The sequence below is a fragment of the Pelodiscus sinensis genome, chromosome 21, assembly GCF_052426305.1.
Source record: "Pelodiscus sinensis isolate ZL-2025 chromosome 21, ASM5242630v1, whole genome shotgun sequence".
NCBI lineage: Eukaryota > Metazoa > Chordata > Testudines > Trionychidae > Pelodiscus > Pelodiscus sinensis.
In genome coordinates this window covers 27643093-27657770 of record NC_143072.1, presented here as the reverse complement: position 1 = coordinate 27657770, position 14678 = coordinate 27643093, and the positions used below count along the sequence as shown (strand labels likewise).

The 14678-nt window shown below is 65.6% G+C and overlaps 1 protein-coding gene across 3 annotated transcripts in view; it reads right to left on the bottom strand.

Annotated features, from left to right (window-relative positions):
* Positions 1 to 9697, bottom strand: part of DPH1 (diphthamide biosynthesis 1) — a 41765-nt gene extending 32068 nt beyond the window's left edge. For 2 of the 3 annotated variants that reach the window (XM_075904467.2, XM_075904468.2), the window contains exons 1-3: positions 9540 to 9697; positions 8012 to 8167; positions 5992 to 6055 (exon numbers count right to left, since the gene is read on the bottom strand). In XM_075904467.2, coding sequence (XP_075760582.2) covers positions 5992 to 6055; positions 8012 to 8167; positions 9540 to 9591 — 272 coding nt within the window. In that variant the 5' untranslated portion in view covers positions 9592 to 9697. The remainder of the gene's footprint in view (positions 1 to 5991; positions 6056 to 8011; positions 8168 to 9539) is intronic. The other variant, XM_075904466.2, reaches the window with a different exon arrangement.
* Positions 9698 to 14678: the final 4981 nt, after the last annotated feature.

Sequence of the window (14678 nt, the reverse complement as noted above, 5' to 3'; positions counted from 1 at the left end):
AGAGCCGCAGGGCGCTCACAGCAGGGCTGCCAGCCCTCCAGGAATCACATCCCCAGGGACTGGGCCGACGTCGGCAGCTCTCCCGGCCCGGCCCAGACCGGAGATGGGGCCCCGGCCTGGCGAAGGGCCCTGCAGGCTCCAGCTGCGGAGGGGGAAGCTCCCTTCCTTGCAGTTTGTTAGGAAGCAGGTAACAAAGACAAACCCATTAATGCTAATTAACGAGGCCCTGACCTAATCAATTCTGTCCCCAGGGCACATCCAAAGCCCAGGCTCAGCCTGTCAGCAGCAGCTGCAGTGCCCGGCTAACAGTCTTCATTTAGCACATGGGCCCCAGGGACGGGCCCAGCCCCACAGGCCTGACCTCAGTCCCAGAGCACCAGGAGAGATGCACGGCCCGGCCCCCGCACTGTGGGGAGGGATCCTCGGCCCTTCTCCCGACAGGCCTCGCCTTCACCACGCTCCTGGGCCTGGCCCGTCCCACACGCCCTGCCCCGTGGCCCATCCTGCCCCCCGGGCTCAGGGCTGCCTAGAGCAGATGCCTCTGGCTGTGGGTGGCAGGAGCGACAGAGCCCAGGCCAGACACCTCCCATATGAACACAGCACGTGCTCCAGCTGCCCGGGGCCGGCACCGCAGCCTTCCTGGCACCCACCGGGCTGCCCTGCCCAGATCAGCGCAGCCTGGACAGCCAGCCTGCCCGCAGTGGGACGCAGGATGCAGCTGCAGCCCCCCGGAGAGCGCCCCCCGACCGACATCTCGGCCGCAGGCGCTGGCTGCGGCACAGGGATGGCTCTGGAGAGGGGGGCTCGAGGCCTGAGCCACCCTCCCTGCTGGGCTGCAGGGCCCCGGAGCCACACGGCACCTCTCATGTCCACCCCCAGCACGGCAGCCAGCCTGGCACCCCCCCCCCCGCTCCGATCAGAAACCCAGAGTGACACCAGCCTGCCAAGGCCACCTCGACGCCTGGTGGCGGGGTCTCGGGACAGGGCCTGGCCAGCCCATCGGGACAGGTCGGCTCCATGCCAGCCATGGGCACCCAAGGGTAGTGACTGGGCCACACGCATGGCCTCCCGCTCAGCTGTCGCCAGACTGTCTAGGAGAGGGCACTCTGCAGGGAGGGCAGCGCGTAGACGACTACGGGACACACGCCTGGGCTTATCCGTTAACCTCAGCGCCTCCACGCATCCCCGCTGCCTCCGGATCAGAGGCAGCAAAGGGGAGGGAGTGGGAGCCAGGGCACGGGAGGAGCTGGCCTTAAGCAGGCTCCCAGTGAGCACCGGCTCCTCCCCCGCCGTGCTGCTGCCTCTGACAGAGGGTGAGGGGGGCAGGCTGAGCCAATAGGTGCGGGGAGCTGGCTTGAAAGCCGCCTCCCTGCACATACCAGCTCCGCTGCCCCCCCCAGCACCAGCTCCGCTGGCCGCCGGCCCCGCCCTCACACGGCTGCCTCCGCGGTAGCAGCCTCTGTCCATGGGGAGCTCAGACCTCGCCGCCATGCGGACACCGTCAGCGGCAGCAGCGGGGGCAGCCGGTCTGCGCGGGGCGCTGGTTTAATCTGGCCCCCATGGTGGGCCGGCTCCCGCCTGGCACCTCACGCTGCTGCTCTGACGGCGGCAGGCCGCCCCAGGAACCCAGACAGGGGCCACACCCAACCCGCCCGGCACAGGCTGCCACTGGCTCTCAGCAATTACTGCACCGCCTGCCCCGAAAGCCAGGGGCCAGGTCAGCGATACAAGCCCCGGCGCACTCAGGAATCGGGGCGTCGCTCCGGCGGACGTGCAGTCCCACCGCTGGGCGCAGAGCCAGGCTCCCTCCTGGGACACAGCCAGAAACCACAGACCACGGGCTCCCCTTGCAACACGACCACCGAAAGGCCCGTGATCCGGGGAAGCACGCAGGGATCCCAAGCAGGACGGGAATGTTTTCCCCTTAATGGGTGGGGCTTAACGGGGGGCGGGAGGCCAAGCGCTGGGGGGGAGCAGGGAGCCCAGGCTGCTCCCCCGAAGCCCAGCAGGGGGTGTTGGCCCAGGCTGGCCGGCCCCGGCTCTGGACAGCGGCCCCGCGAGCTGGGGTGCTGCCCTGAGGGGCTGCTGCTCCCGGCTCCCGCAGGCGTCTCCCAGGGCCGCCGGCCCCCATCAGAGCAGGAGCACGGAGCATGGGCAGGCGCCCCGGAGGGGCAATGGGGCACTTAGAGCTGCGGTGGCCAAGAGCTCATGGGGCCTGGCTCCTTTGGGCTCCCTGATCAGCATTCAGCAGCCGTGCTCGGCAGCTCGGCAGAGGAGCCTTTGATCACCCGGCTGGATCCCAAGCCCCATAGCCCACGTGCTCCCCGCTCCCTGCCACCCCCGCACAGCGCGGGATCACAGGCTGCTCGCAGGGAGCCGGGACCAGCCCCCAACCGGTGGCTAAGGGGCCTCCCCGGGGGAGCCCGGCAGCCCCAGAATTCAGCCTGGCTCAGGTACCCCCAGCCCTCACCCCACAAGACTGCGCCAGCCCCCCAAAGGGCACGGCTGGGGCCACAGCACACGCCCTCTTGCCTGGCTCCATGCGGCTCCTTTCCCACTTGTGCTGCCCACCCAGTCGCAGCTCCCACCGCACTGGGCAGCCCCAGCTGCGCTCCCTGTGCCCGCTCCTGCCCGGCTGGGAGATGCCCCAGGGGCTCAGCCACGGCTGGGGCGAGCACGGGGCAGGACGTGCCAGGGCTGGTCGCACAGGGAACGCCCCACTCACCTGCTGCGGGAGACGAGGGGTCCTGGAGGGGAGGAGGCAGGGAACCCCGCGCCAGGCAGCATGAGACAGACGGGGCCCGGGCTCCTCTTGGCGCTGCCTTGCGGCTGTTCCTGTGGCTAACGCAGCCGGGCGCAGGGCGACTCCCTTCCCAGGGATCGGGCCACAGCAGAGACGCAGGCAGCGCCGGGACCCGGCATGACCGGAGCGCTGCCCTGAACGGCCGAGCCCCACCGCCAGGCCTGCGAGCGCCGAGCCATGGGGGGTCGTTCCCGCAAGCCCCGCCAGGCGGAGCCAACCCCAGCAGCCAGCAAGCCCATGGCAAGGGAAGAACCAGGCCCCATGACTCCAGGGCCCTGCTAGCCACATGCCCACTGGCCAGCGGGCAGCCTCCTCGTATGCACCCCCCAGGCTCAGCTCCCTCCAGGCTGCCAGAGGAAGGGCCGTGCTCAGGCCAAGACGGGGCAGCCACAGGCCACGATCTCCCTGCCAAGCCCTGCTCCTCTGGCCTAGGCCACATCTATGCTGCAGCCTGGGTCGCAAAGGCATCGCGGCCGAGTGCCGGGAACGTGCCTCTCCCCCGAGTGCCGCCCGGCCACGGGCCCAGGCAGCCGGCGACCATCGCAACCGACCCTCCGGGGTCTCGGCTCGGCAGCACCTCCCCCCCACCTGCTGAGACGGGCCGGGCTCAGGGCACGGGAGGCGAACACAATCTCCAGACCAGGCCTTAAGAAAACTCCCCTTCCCATCACTCCAGCCCAAACCCAGCGGGCTGGGAAAGTGCAGGCCCCCTTCATGGACTGGCTCTAGGGTTTGCACCCCTGTTCCCCAGGGCCCCCCAGCGCCAGCTTCCAGAGCGCGGCACGAGCCCCTTCCTGGTGCAGAGGTGGCCGGTGGCCACAGGAAAGTGCAGCCCAAATCCACCCAGCCCACGCCAAGCATCGCTCCCGGGGACCGCCCAGGTCTGCTCCCGGGGCAGCAGCTTCCTGCTCGGCGTCTGCCCTGCACATCAGCTTGCAGCCGCCCTGTGTCTGGGGCGCCACGAAAACGGGTCAAAGTCCGGCTTTCCGAGCCCTGGCCTACGGTCCCCGGCACCGCGCTGCCCTGTGCCTTGCCCAGCCCACCCGGCCCAGCGATGGGCGGCGAGGGGGTGGAGCAGTGCCCCGCCGACACCAAACGGGCCGGGACCTGCTTCCAACTCTGCAGAGGGGGCCGATCAGATCACTCGCGCTCCGGCCGGCACTCGCGGGAGGTGGCGGCGTCCTGGAGGCAACCCCCCTCCCCGCCCCGGGACACCTGTTCCTGCCCAGTCTGGCTAAGGACACTGCACAGCACAACAGGCAAAGCTGCCCCCCCCGGGGAGCTGACGGCAGCAGGCGCCCTGCGGGGTGGGACCAGGGGCGCTCAGAGCCCGCATGTGGCTCCAAAGCGCCGGACAGCAGCCCTTGGCCAGGTAACGGGGCCCCCGACTGCCTGGGATCTCATCCATCCCGGGTGCGGGCGCCCCTGGGACTCGCCGTCCTGCAGGGCGGGACCCACACCTCCGGCACGGAGCAGTCAGTCACGTCGGGAGCCACGGCTGCCGGATGAAAAGGGCCGGCCCACGCCGCGCTCCCCTGGAACTATCAATGGCGCTACGAGGGCAGGAGCAGCCGGCTGGCGCGCGAGCCCTCACCGCAGGCAAGCGCCTCCCGCCCCGCGTGGGCGCCACGTCTCTGGGGCAGCACCGGCTCCCGCTGGCCACAGCCACAGCCCTGCGCCACGCGGCCAGGCCCACCGGCCTTGGACTCCAGCTGGTCCCCTCAGAGTTACGCCCAACAGGCCTCAAGCCAGAAGAGGGGTCAGGGCTAGCCCAGCACTGTGGGATAGGAAGGGGGTGGCATCTGGGGGCCGGCACGGTACTGGGGGGAGGGGAGAGCGGCCACCCCCCACCCTGTCTCTGTCCCAGCTGAGGGCACAAGCTCCAGGGCCAGGCCGGGTGGCCTCCAGGGAGTGTCACGGCCCAGTGCCACCCGCACACCATGTGTCGCTGCTCCCCTCCCCCACCAACACTGCAGCCTGCCCAGCCCCCCCACACGTGTCCCCCGGCTCACAGGCCCACTCACGGGCACCCCCAACTCCCTCCTGCCTGGGGTCAGCCCTCCTCCCCGCAGCCTCCTGCCAATCACAGCTGCCGTCTCAGCCCCAAGGGCCAGGGGTGGGTGCGGGGCCCCAGAGAGCATGGAGCAGAGGCCATGGGCTGCGAGGGGGCCCCCTCCCCAAGCAGCGGGGCACTGACTGGAGACACCAGCCTCTCACCTGCCCCAGGCCCGCCCCCCCGCTGCTCCTAGCACACCGCCCGCCTGCCAGCTGTTGACCTGGGCAGCGGGACCCCAGCGAGGGCCCGGGCACGCTGAGCTATCAGCCGCTGGCTCTGAGGCGCAAGGCAGAGCAAAGCCCCCCCCCCCCCCCCCGATACGGCCGCGTCGATTCAACCACACCCCGCGCAGGGTGAGCTCTCTGGGCCTGCCTAGCACAGGAGACACCGGCCACGCGGCTCCGGCCAAGCTGGGACGCTCTCCTCCCTCACCCCACCTCGCCCGCCCAGCTCCGAACGCGTCAGGACCCCTGGGCAGCCCCCGTTTCCAGCCTCCGCAGCTCTCCCAGGGCCGGGCGAATGGGGGTCACATGGTCCTGACGCCAAGTAACCCCACCGACATGCTCCGGGCAGAGCCAGGTCGGGGGGGGGCACAGAGCTGTGCTGGCTCCGGGCCTGGCACCAGGGGGCACGGTGTGACGTAGTGGGGGTAACTTGCTGGTTGCTATGCTGGGCAGTGGGTTGTGAGTGACCCCCACTGGCTGTTGGCTGCAGCACGGCCCAGCAGGGCAGGGGATGAGTCATTATGCCAGGGGGCTTCGAACCTGTCTGACCAGTGATCTCCCAGGGAGCGGAACAATGGGAAGGGGAGTGGAGCCCTGGCTGGGGGCAGGGCGGGAAGTGAGGGAGGTTTCTGGCTGGTTTCATGGAGGAGACAGCCTAGGCAATGGGCTGGGATTTAAGGGCCCAGTCTCCCCATCTCAAGGGGGGCTGAGGCATCCTAGGCCTGCCCTGGAACCAGATTCCATCTGTGCTGTGCTGTACCCTGGAGAAGCAATAAACTCCCTCTGTTCTACTGGCTGGGGGAGTCTGTCCGTGCCACTACGGGGGTGCAGGAGTCGGGAAAACCCCCACGCGCTGTCACACGGTGAGGACCGCCACCCCCCGGCAAAGAGCCCGCCCTGCCACTCACCGTTCAATGATGTCCGCAATGGCGCACGCGAACAGGAGGAGGCCTTCGGGCATCTGCAGCGCCACTAGGAGAGACAGAGCACGGGGTGAGCAGGTGCTCCCTCCACAAAGCCAGGCCCCACACACAGCGCGGCCCTTCCAGCCCCTGCACCCACCCCGAGCTCCTCGGGGCCCGGCACCGCCCGGTGCGCCCAGAGGCTGCCGGCCCGGCCCAGGCTATGGGCTGCCGTTTAAAGCGTTTCGGCCCGGGAGCTCCGCCGGGGCGCCGCCAAGGCCTGAAGTAAGATGGGGCCCGAGCAAAGGAGCAGGCCTCGCGGGGACTCGCTGGCCAGGGACAGGGCGCTCGGCAACCCCCAGGCTCTGCTCTCAAGGGCCTGGCAGCGGGAGCCTGGGGGCTGGCTGCTCTGACCCAGCGGGGCCCTGCTTCTGCTGTCAGACTGGGGCTCTGCCCTCTGGACCCTCTGAGAGGCCAGGGACGGCCCTGTGGGGTAGGAGCTGGGCACCGGGACTGGGGCCTTGCGCTCCAGCTGCAGGTCCCGTTAATCCTGTTATGATCTTAACGCTAGAGGCCAGGAAGCAGCCCGGCCTCCCTGCCACTCACCCAGCCCCGCCCCGCGCTGCCTGGCAAACCCCACATCTATTTAAAGGCCAACTGGTCGGAATCGCACTAAGCTCCAGCTGCCCGACCCCCAAAGCTCCTCCACTAAGTACTCAGCTTAGCCAGCCCAGGAAATCCGGGACTCAGACACCTTGGGGGGCCGGAGCGCCGCTTCCTCCCCGGCCGGCCCTGCCGCCCTGGCCCGGCTGGAAAGCCGGAGGGCCACATCTGCCAGCCCCTCCCAGGGAAGCAGCCGAGAGCCCAGCACATGCCAGGCACGAGCACTTCCCAGCCAGAGCCCCCCAGAGCCTCTTGCTTGCGCGCCGGCACGTGCTCGCCCACGGGGTACCGAGGGGCACGGCTCGGCACAGCGAGCTCGTGGGCTCCGACGCTGGCTGAGCCAAGCTCGCTGCCCCTCCCTCCCCCGGGCCGGAATCTGCAGCCCCAGACTTGCCTTTCCAAGTCAGGCCCCTGGTTCCTCCGGGGCTGGAGAGAGGGGGAGGGAAGCACAGGACAGGCAGCTCGGCACCTGCCCGCTGTGCCCAGGGGCTCTCCCTGGTCTTTCTGCTATGGCCCCGACACACGCTGGCCTGGGGGTGCAGCTGCACGACCACGTCATGCCCCACTCGTGAGCCCTCCCCACCCCAGCTCACCTGCCCCCCCGCAGGAACACGGAGATGCCAGAATCCCTCCATGCCCAGCACCCACGGGCGCCTGCTCCTCTGCTCCGGGGCCCAGCGAGGCCGACGTGCTGGTCTCTGCCCCGGCAGGCAGCCCACGAGGAACTGGGCCAGGGAGCGGGCTGGGGCATTTGCCAAGAGGGGGACAAAGCAGCAGCCACCAGCTGAAGCCACGTCAAGTCAGAGGTGCCAGAGCAGCAAGCAGGACGCCTGCACCTCCCTCTGCCCGAGCCTGGAGCTCATCCCTATGGCTGCCCCCGAGCGCCTCCCGGCCCTTCACCCACATTCCACCTGGGCACTCGTTCCCCGGGCGGCCGCCCAGGCGCAGGCAGGAAACGGGGACAGAGCCACGAGCCTGGAGCGGGGCGGAGAAGCGGCGACTGGCGCCCCAGCCAGGCTCCAGCAGGGTGACAGCTCCGCATGACTCGCCCCTCCTGTCTAACACGATTACGACCGAGGCACGAGGATGCGAACTCGGCAGCAGACTTCTGGCCAGGCCCCGTGACGTTAAACGCCAGCAGCTGCTGCCCAGCCTGAGTGACAGCTTGGCACGGCCAGCTCCCATCGCCGCGGCCCCTTGAGAGCCGGCCAATGGGCCCCACACGCTGGCCAGCACCAGGCATGTTCTGGCTCAGGAGGGGCCAGGCCTGCGGCTACGCGGTTCCGTGGAACCAGGAGGGCACGACGCCCGGCAGCTCCACTCGCACACCGCTCTCGCCTGGCCCCGGCCCGCCCCCACTTACCCTTCTTGGCCTCGGCCTGCTGAATGCGCCAGACTGTCTTGTAGATCTCAAAGTTATAGTTGCTGGGGAGGGCTCCAACCGCCTCCTGCAGCTCCTTGTTGGTGAGAATCGCCTCAGGGATCTGCGTGGCCACCCGTCGGCGCTGGGGTCCTCGGCCTGCAAGGAGAGCCACGAGCTTCTTACAGACACGCCAGGAGCCCAAGGGTCTGGGAGGTGGGAAGGCCCGGACCCGCTGGCCTCCCACCAGATGCATGTGCTGCACCTGAACCCGGGAGCTACCTGGCCCCCCGCTGCAGGGAGACAGGCCGCCCAGCCGGCCCAGCTCCATCCTGCCCGCAGGGGACCGGCTGGGAGGCGCGGTGAGACGCCAGACGTGTCATTTGAGGGAACCACCTGTTGTCCCCAGAGGCCAGCAAGGCAGCATCCACCAGGAGACACCAACGCACTCAAAGGAACCTGGAGCCGGTGCTCAGAGCCCTCTGAGAGCGAGGGGGGCAGTGCCCGCAAGGCAGAGCCCCCCCAGAGACTGGCTGGGTGCAGGACGAGGGGAGGGGGTTTCCACCCTGCAGCAGCCAGGCCCTGTAACAAGGGGAGGCACCAGGCCTGAGAACCTAGCACAGCAGGGGGGAATTTCATGCTCCATCCCCTCAATACACTGACGTTAAAGGTAAGAAAATGAAACCGCAGGCTCCAGCAAAGCTGCACCCTTACAGGGAGCCGCTCCGTAGCAGTGCGGTCACAGGGCGGGGGGAGGGCAGCTGAGCCCAGATTAGACACTCCCAAGAGACCTAGCTGAGTGCGCCTTGGCCACAGCCCCCAGCCCCCGACACAGGACACAGGGGCCGCCCCGTGCCACAGACCCAGCCAGGAAAGTGCTGCTGGGCCATGGAGGCCGGACCCCTCCAGGAGAAGCCACGGGGAGAACCACGACAAGTCCCCGGAGAGCAGGAGTCCAGCGAGCCCAGCGGAGGGGGCAGCGCCCGAGCAACAGGCCCCTGAGCAGAGCCGGCTGCCACTTGCCACTTGCCCTGCGTCCCAGCCAGGCCCAGGGAACCCGGAGAAGTCTCCTGTTCTCCCGGCAGCCGGCAACCACCGGGCGGGGCCCCAGGCACTGGGCCCCTCAGCAGCAAGGACACCTGAGGCCCTGCAGCCCGGGGCCGGGGGAGGCTCAGGTTAAGGCCGAGCAGCCAGACACTTGGTGCAGCGAGCTGGGGCGCTGTCTGGGAGGGGCCCTGCGCCCACCCCAGGTCTCGAGCCAGCCCCCCCCCCCCGAGCTCCCCCCAGCCAAGCCCCCCGAGCTCCCCCCAGCCAGGCCCCCCCCCCCCCCCCCCGAGCTCCCCCCAGCCAGGCCCCCCCCCGAGCTCCCCCCAGCCAGCCCCCCCCCGGCACGGGGCCAGCTTGGCGGGCGCTGAAGGGCAGGTTTCTATTCCTGGCGCGCCGTGAGCGCCCGGGCCGGGGGGGCGGGGCTGACTCAGCCCGGGCGCTGCCAGACGGGCCCGCGAACAGCTGCGGGAAGCGCCCCCCCCACCTGGCGCCGCGGCCGGGGGCTCGCTCCGCGCCCGCTGCTCGGGGGCCGCCATCGCCGACCAAGCCACGTGGAGGGCGGAAAGGCAGCGCGAGTGGAGCCACGAGCGAGCCGCCAGATGCCAGGCGGGAGCAGCCGCCGGCCGAGCCACCGAGCACAGACACACCCCCCCCCGGGGGCGGGGCCTCTGGACCTTCCTGCCCCGGCGTCTCCCGCTCGAGCCCCGCAGGGGAGCGTCCTGCACGGCCCCCCCCACCTCCCCCCGCACGGCCCCCCCCCCGACTGCCCCCGCACGGCCCCCCCCAACTCCCCCTGCACGGCCCCCCCCCCGCACGGCCCCCCGACTCCCCCCGGCCCCCCCAACTCCCCCTGCACGGCCCCCCCCCCCCCCCCGCACGGCCCCCCGACTCCCCCCCGCACGGCCCCCCCCCCCCCGCACGGCCCCCCCGGCCTCCCCCGCACGGCTCCCCCGCACGGCCCCCCCCAACTCCTCCCCCCCCCCCACTCCCCCTGCATGGCACCCCCGCCCCGCCCGGCATCCCCAGCTCCCCCTGCACAGCTCTCCTCCCCCCCCCCCCGTGCTCGCTGCAGGGCATTCCCCCTTGCTATCCCCCAGCGCACGGGGCAGGGTTTCTCCCCTTGGCGGAGCCCTGGCATTCACATGCAGACTCAGCCCCTGCTGGCCCTGAGCCAAGGCCAGACTTCCTGGGCTGTACTGGACCAGTGGGCAGGCCTGGCCCCACCCCAACAAGCATTGACCACCGGGCCCAGGGTCTGTGTCACTTTCCATACAGGAGCAGCCCTGCCAGAGAGCTGTGTTTGGCCTCCCCTAGGTGCCGCCTCACCCCTCTCCAGAGCCATTCACCCGGCCCAGGGCAGTGCCACCAGGCCAGGGGCTCAGGCAGCAGGCAAAGGGCCCGTCTGCATTGTGAGGGAGTGGGTCCAGCCCTTTGCTCGCTGCACTCAGGGCTCTAGACCCATGTGCCCCTGGGCTGGGTCCGTTCCCATGAGCGTGCAGCAGCACAGCCCTTCACCCCTTGTAGGCAGGGGTGACTGGCTGGAATGGTGTCAGCTAATGGGCTCCACGTGCTCCCCACTCTTGTCCTTTGCCCAGCAGTGGGTACAGTGGGCAGGCGACCTCTCAGTGCTCCACACAATCTTGGGAGAAACCTGTGGGGCCAAGAATGGATCTGAGCAGAGCTGTCTTGTGGGGTGGGCAGCTCACACACATGCTGTCTGGGTTGGACATCAGGTCTTCTCCACACACGCAGTCCAAGAAGGAGTCCTGCACAAAGGGATCTAGGGATCACAGTGGACCACAAGCTAAATATGAGCCCGTGGGACACTATTGCAAAAAAACCCAAACAAAACAAACATCATAATTCTGAGCTGTATTAGCAGGATGTTGTAAGCAAGACACAAGAAGTAATTAGGCCGCAAGTGGGCTACATCTCGACTACATGCCTTTTTCGGAAAAGGGATGCAAATTAGACGTATCACAATTGCTAATGAAGCGGGGATTTAAATCCCCCCGCTTCATTAGCGTAAAAATGGCTGCCGCTTTTTTCGGCACGGAGCTTTGCTGGAGAAAAGCGCCAGTCTAGACGCTGCTCTTGCGGAAAATAAAGCCTTGTCCAAAAGATCCCTTATCCCTCTATGAAATAGAAGCAATGGGCTTAAACTGCCACAAGGGAGGTTTAGGTTGGACATTAGGAAAAACTTCCTCCCTGTCAGGGTGGCTAAGCACTGGGATTAGTTGTGGACTCTCCATCGCTGGAAATACTTAGGAGCAGGTTAGACAGACACTTCTCAGGGATGATCTAGCTGGTGCTTGGGCCTGGACTGGATCTGATGACCTTTTGAGATCCCCTCCAGTTCTAGGATTCTATGTTTTCCAAGAAATCCTGTTACAATCTTCCTTTTCCAGGGTGTCATTTAAAGGTTCTAGATTTCCTTCCTGGGTGGAGGTTGCCGTTTTCCGTGTCACTGGCAAGGCGTTCCATGTTCTCGGGACACTTGTGGCAGATGGAGGGTGCATTGTGGAACCCTGCTGAAAGCACATTGCTTATCAAAGGAGAAGTTGCACCACGATTCGGGGTGAGTAGGGATCTAGAAGGAGGCGTTCGATCAGACTAGGACAGAAAACAGAGCTTTGGCAGGGACTGCTGCAATGATTCCTAGTGCCGAGCTCCTGATAATCCACAGCTAATCACCAAGCGCGCTGATCCACCTTGAGAACTGGCCGGCTAAGTGCACTGCACAGACGAGACGTCTCTGCCTGCACTCCTCAGTCTGTCAGGGCTGCTAGAGCCTCTCAGGAGATCGGCAGCGGCCGGTGGACATCTGTACTGGTGCTGCAATCTTGGATCTGGCCCAGGCACTTTGACTTCTTCCTCTATTTGCCTGCACTGCAACAGGGGAGAGGCAAAGCCCGTGGTGTGTTCAGTCACCACCTTCCTTACCTGAGTCCCACGCAGGCAACTTGCTCCCTCCCCGGGCCTCCATGCAGCCACTCGGTGTGATGCTGGGTCATCTCGTGCTCCTCTTTGGTTCCTTGCATGCGGGGCTGGTATGGTAGGTCAGCCACAGTCCAAGTGTCTTCAACCCATTATGCCCCAAATCCCACATGCCTCCAGAGGGGACTCCAGAGGTGGGTTTGCATTAAACTCCTTGGCTGTGTCTAGACTGGCGGCCACTTTTGCGGAAAAACTTGCCAGCTGTCTACACTGGCCGCTTGAATTTCCGCAAGAACACTGACGATCTCATGTCCGAAATCAGAGCTTCTTGCAGAAATGCTGTGCTGCTCCCGCTCGGGCAGAAGTCCTTTTGCGCAAGAGGGCCAATGTAGACAGCTCAGATTTGTTTTGAGCAAAAAAGCCTCAATCGCAAAAATGGCGATCGGGTCTTTTTTGCACAAAAGCGCGTTTAGATTGGCACGGACGCTTTTCTGCAAAAAGTGCTTTTACGGAAAAACGTCCACGCCAATCTAGACGCTCTTTTCCGCAAATGCTTTTAACGGAAAACTTCCCTGTTAAAAGCATTTGCAGAAAATCATGCCAGTCTAGACGTAGCCCAGGAGCGCACAGGATGGGTTGCAGAAAGGAGACTGCTCGTTTTCCTACCGAATCCTCCTAGCATCTCAACTTCCTAGACAGGCTTTTGCTCTAGGTTCAGCTTTTGTGCTGATAAGAGATAGTGGGGCCTATGTGGGCCAGTCAGGGCTGTTTAAAAATCTCCCAACTTGCCCCTTGAGTAGCTTTCACTACAGGCCTCCCCCTTGATAACTGAAGGTGGCGCCACAGGCACTGGGGGAGACGGGCCTGGGCCTCCTCACCTTGGCTACGCCTACACTGGCATGATTTTGCGGAAGAGTTCTTGTGCAAAAACTCTTCCGGAAGAGCGTCCCCACTGGCATGTGCCTTTGTGCAAGGGCATCCGTGCCAGCATGGACGCTCTCCTGCACAAGAAAGCGCCAATGGCCATTTTAACCAGCGGGCTTTCTTGTGCAAGAAATTCATGGTGCCTGGCTACACTGGCCTCTTGTGAAAGAGCAGTTGCGCAACAGGGCTTCTTCCTGAGCGGGAGCGTCAGTTCTGGTGCAGGAAGCCCTGATTTCACACATTAGAACGTCAGTGTTCTTGCGCAAAACTTCCCGCCAGTGTAGACAGGCAGCAAGTTTTGGTGCAAAAGCGGCTGCTTTTGCGCAAGATCACACCAGTGTAGACACAGCCCCAGGGGCCATGTAATTGTTACTGTCTGCTGACACCTGCCCTTTTGCCACCTTCCTCCGGCACAGCCAGGCCTGCGCGCAGCACCTCGGGGAGAACATGCATCTGCTCCTCAGGCCCACGGGGCACAGACGTCTCCACAGCATCACTAGGCAAGTTCTCCCTCCGGCAGGGCGCTGACTGCTGATTTTCCTGGCTGACCTCTCCTGAGCTCTTTGCTGCTCTGTTTTTGCCATCGCTGCTGCTGCTGCTTTGCTCCTTAGGTTGCGTCTTGTGGTTTTCCTTAGCCACAGCTGCCTGGGAAAGCTCCCCCTGTAGTTCAAAAGCTGCCCTGAGCTATTCCTATCCTGCCTGGTTGTGTTCCTTGGCTCTACGGCCCCACAGTGCCCGTCGGGGCAGGCAGCAATCCTGGGACCACAGCAGCCTTGGGCCTCCATGTCACAGGGGCAGGTCCAGCTGACCAATAAAGCCTCAGGATTTTCCTGCCATTTGCCCATGTTCAGTGGAGAGCCAGCCGAGGACACGGCCTGTGGGAAGTAGAGTTTGTACATGTCCCCCCACAGCGTCATGCTGGGGCCGTGTTAGTCACTGGCACAGCACCGGGCCGGGCACTGCAGTGCTGTTCCTCAAGGGAGTTTGCGGGGTCCTTGCAGACACGGGGAGAGGGCTAATCTTCGCAAGCCCATCCAATGCGTTGGGGCTCCCAAGGTTTTTCCCATAGTGGAAGCTGGTTCAGCCCATCTCATCTCAGGTGCTCTGGATCCAGAGTTGGTACCGGGGCCATAGGAAGCCCTCAGCCCTCCTGGGCATTTTCAGAAACTTCAGCTTCTTGGAACCTAGGTGGTACTGAAGGTTGACACTCTTGTTCCAGGGACCTTGATCACTTGAGTCCTCCCAGAGCTGCAGCGCTCGAGGACTCTAGCTACCCTGCTGTGAACACTCCTTGGATTCTGGTCAGTTTCCCTTTGACCTGGCGAGCGTGCATTGGCCGGCGGTGGGGCTGACAGGACTCCTGGTCGCTCTGATCGCTTTCCCCAGCTCTCACTGCTGCCCGAGACTCTCAAAAACAATGAACCAGAACGTGGACGTCGGTCTCCTTGTCACTTACCCAGCACTTGCTAATCCACCCAGCTGATCCGAGCAGCGCGACAAACTAGCTGGCTAATAGGTCACTGTCAGCTCCCAGCCTTTCCAGTTCCTGACTTAAGCCAGGAGATTTCTGCTTTACAGCGTCTGCTTAACTCCTTGGCTGCGATTGCCAACCCCCCTCGCAAAGCCCGTTTGGATTCTCCGACTGAGGATTGGTTCAGCTGTTAAGAAACCCCCATTTCTGCCATCCTGCCTCTTCTGCATTGTCCCCTGCAAACAGAGCCGCAGACTGGGGTGGGCTTTGCCTTTTCCTAAAGGTTTCTCA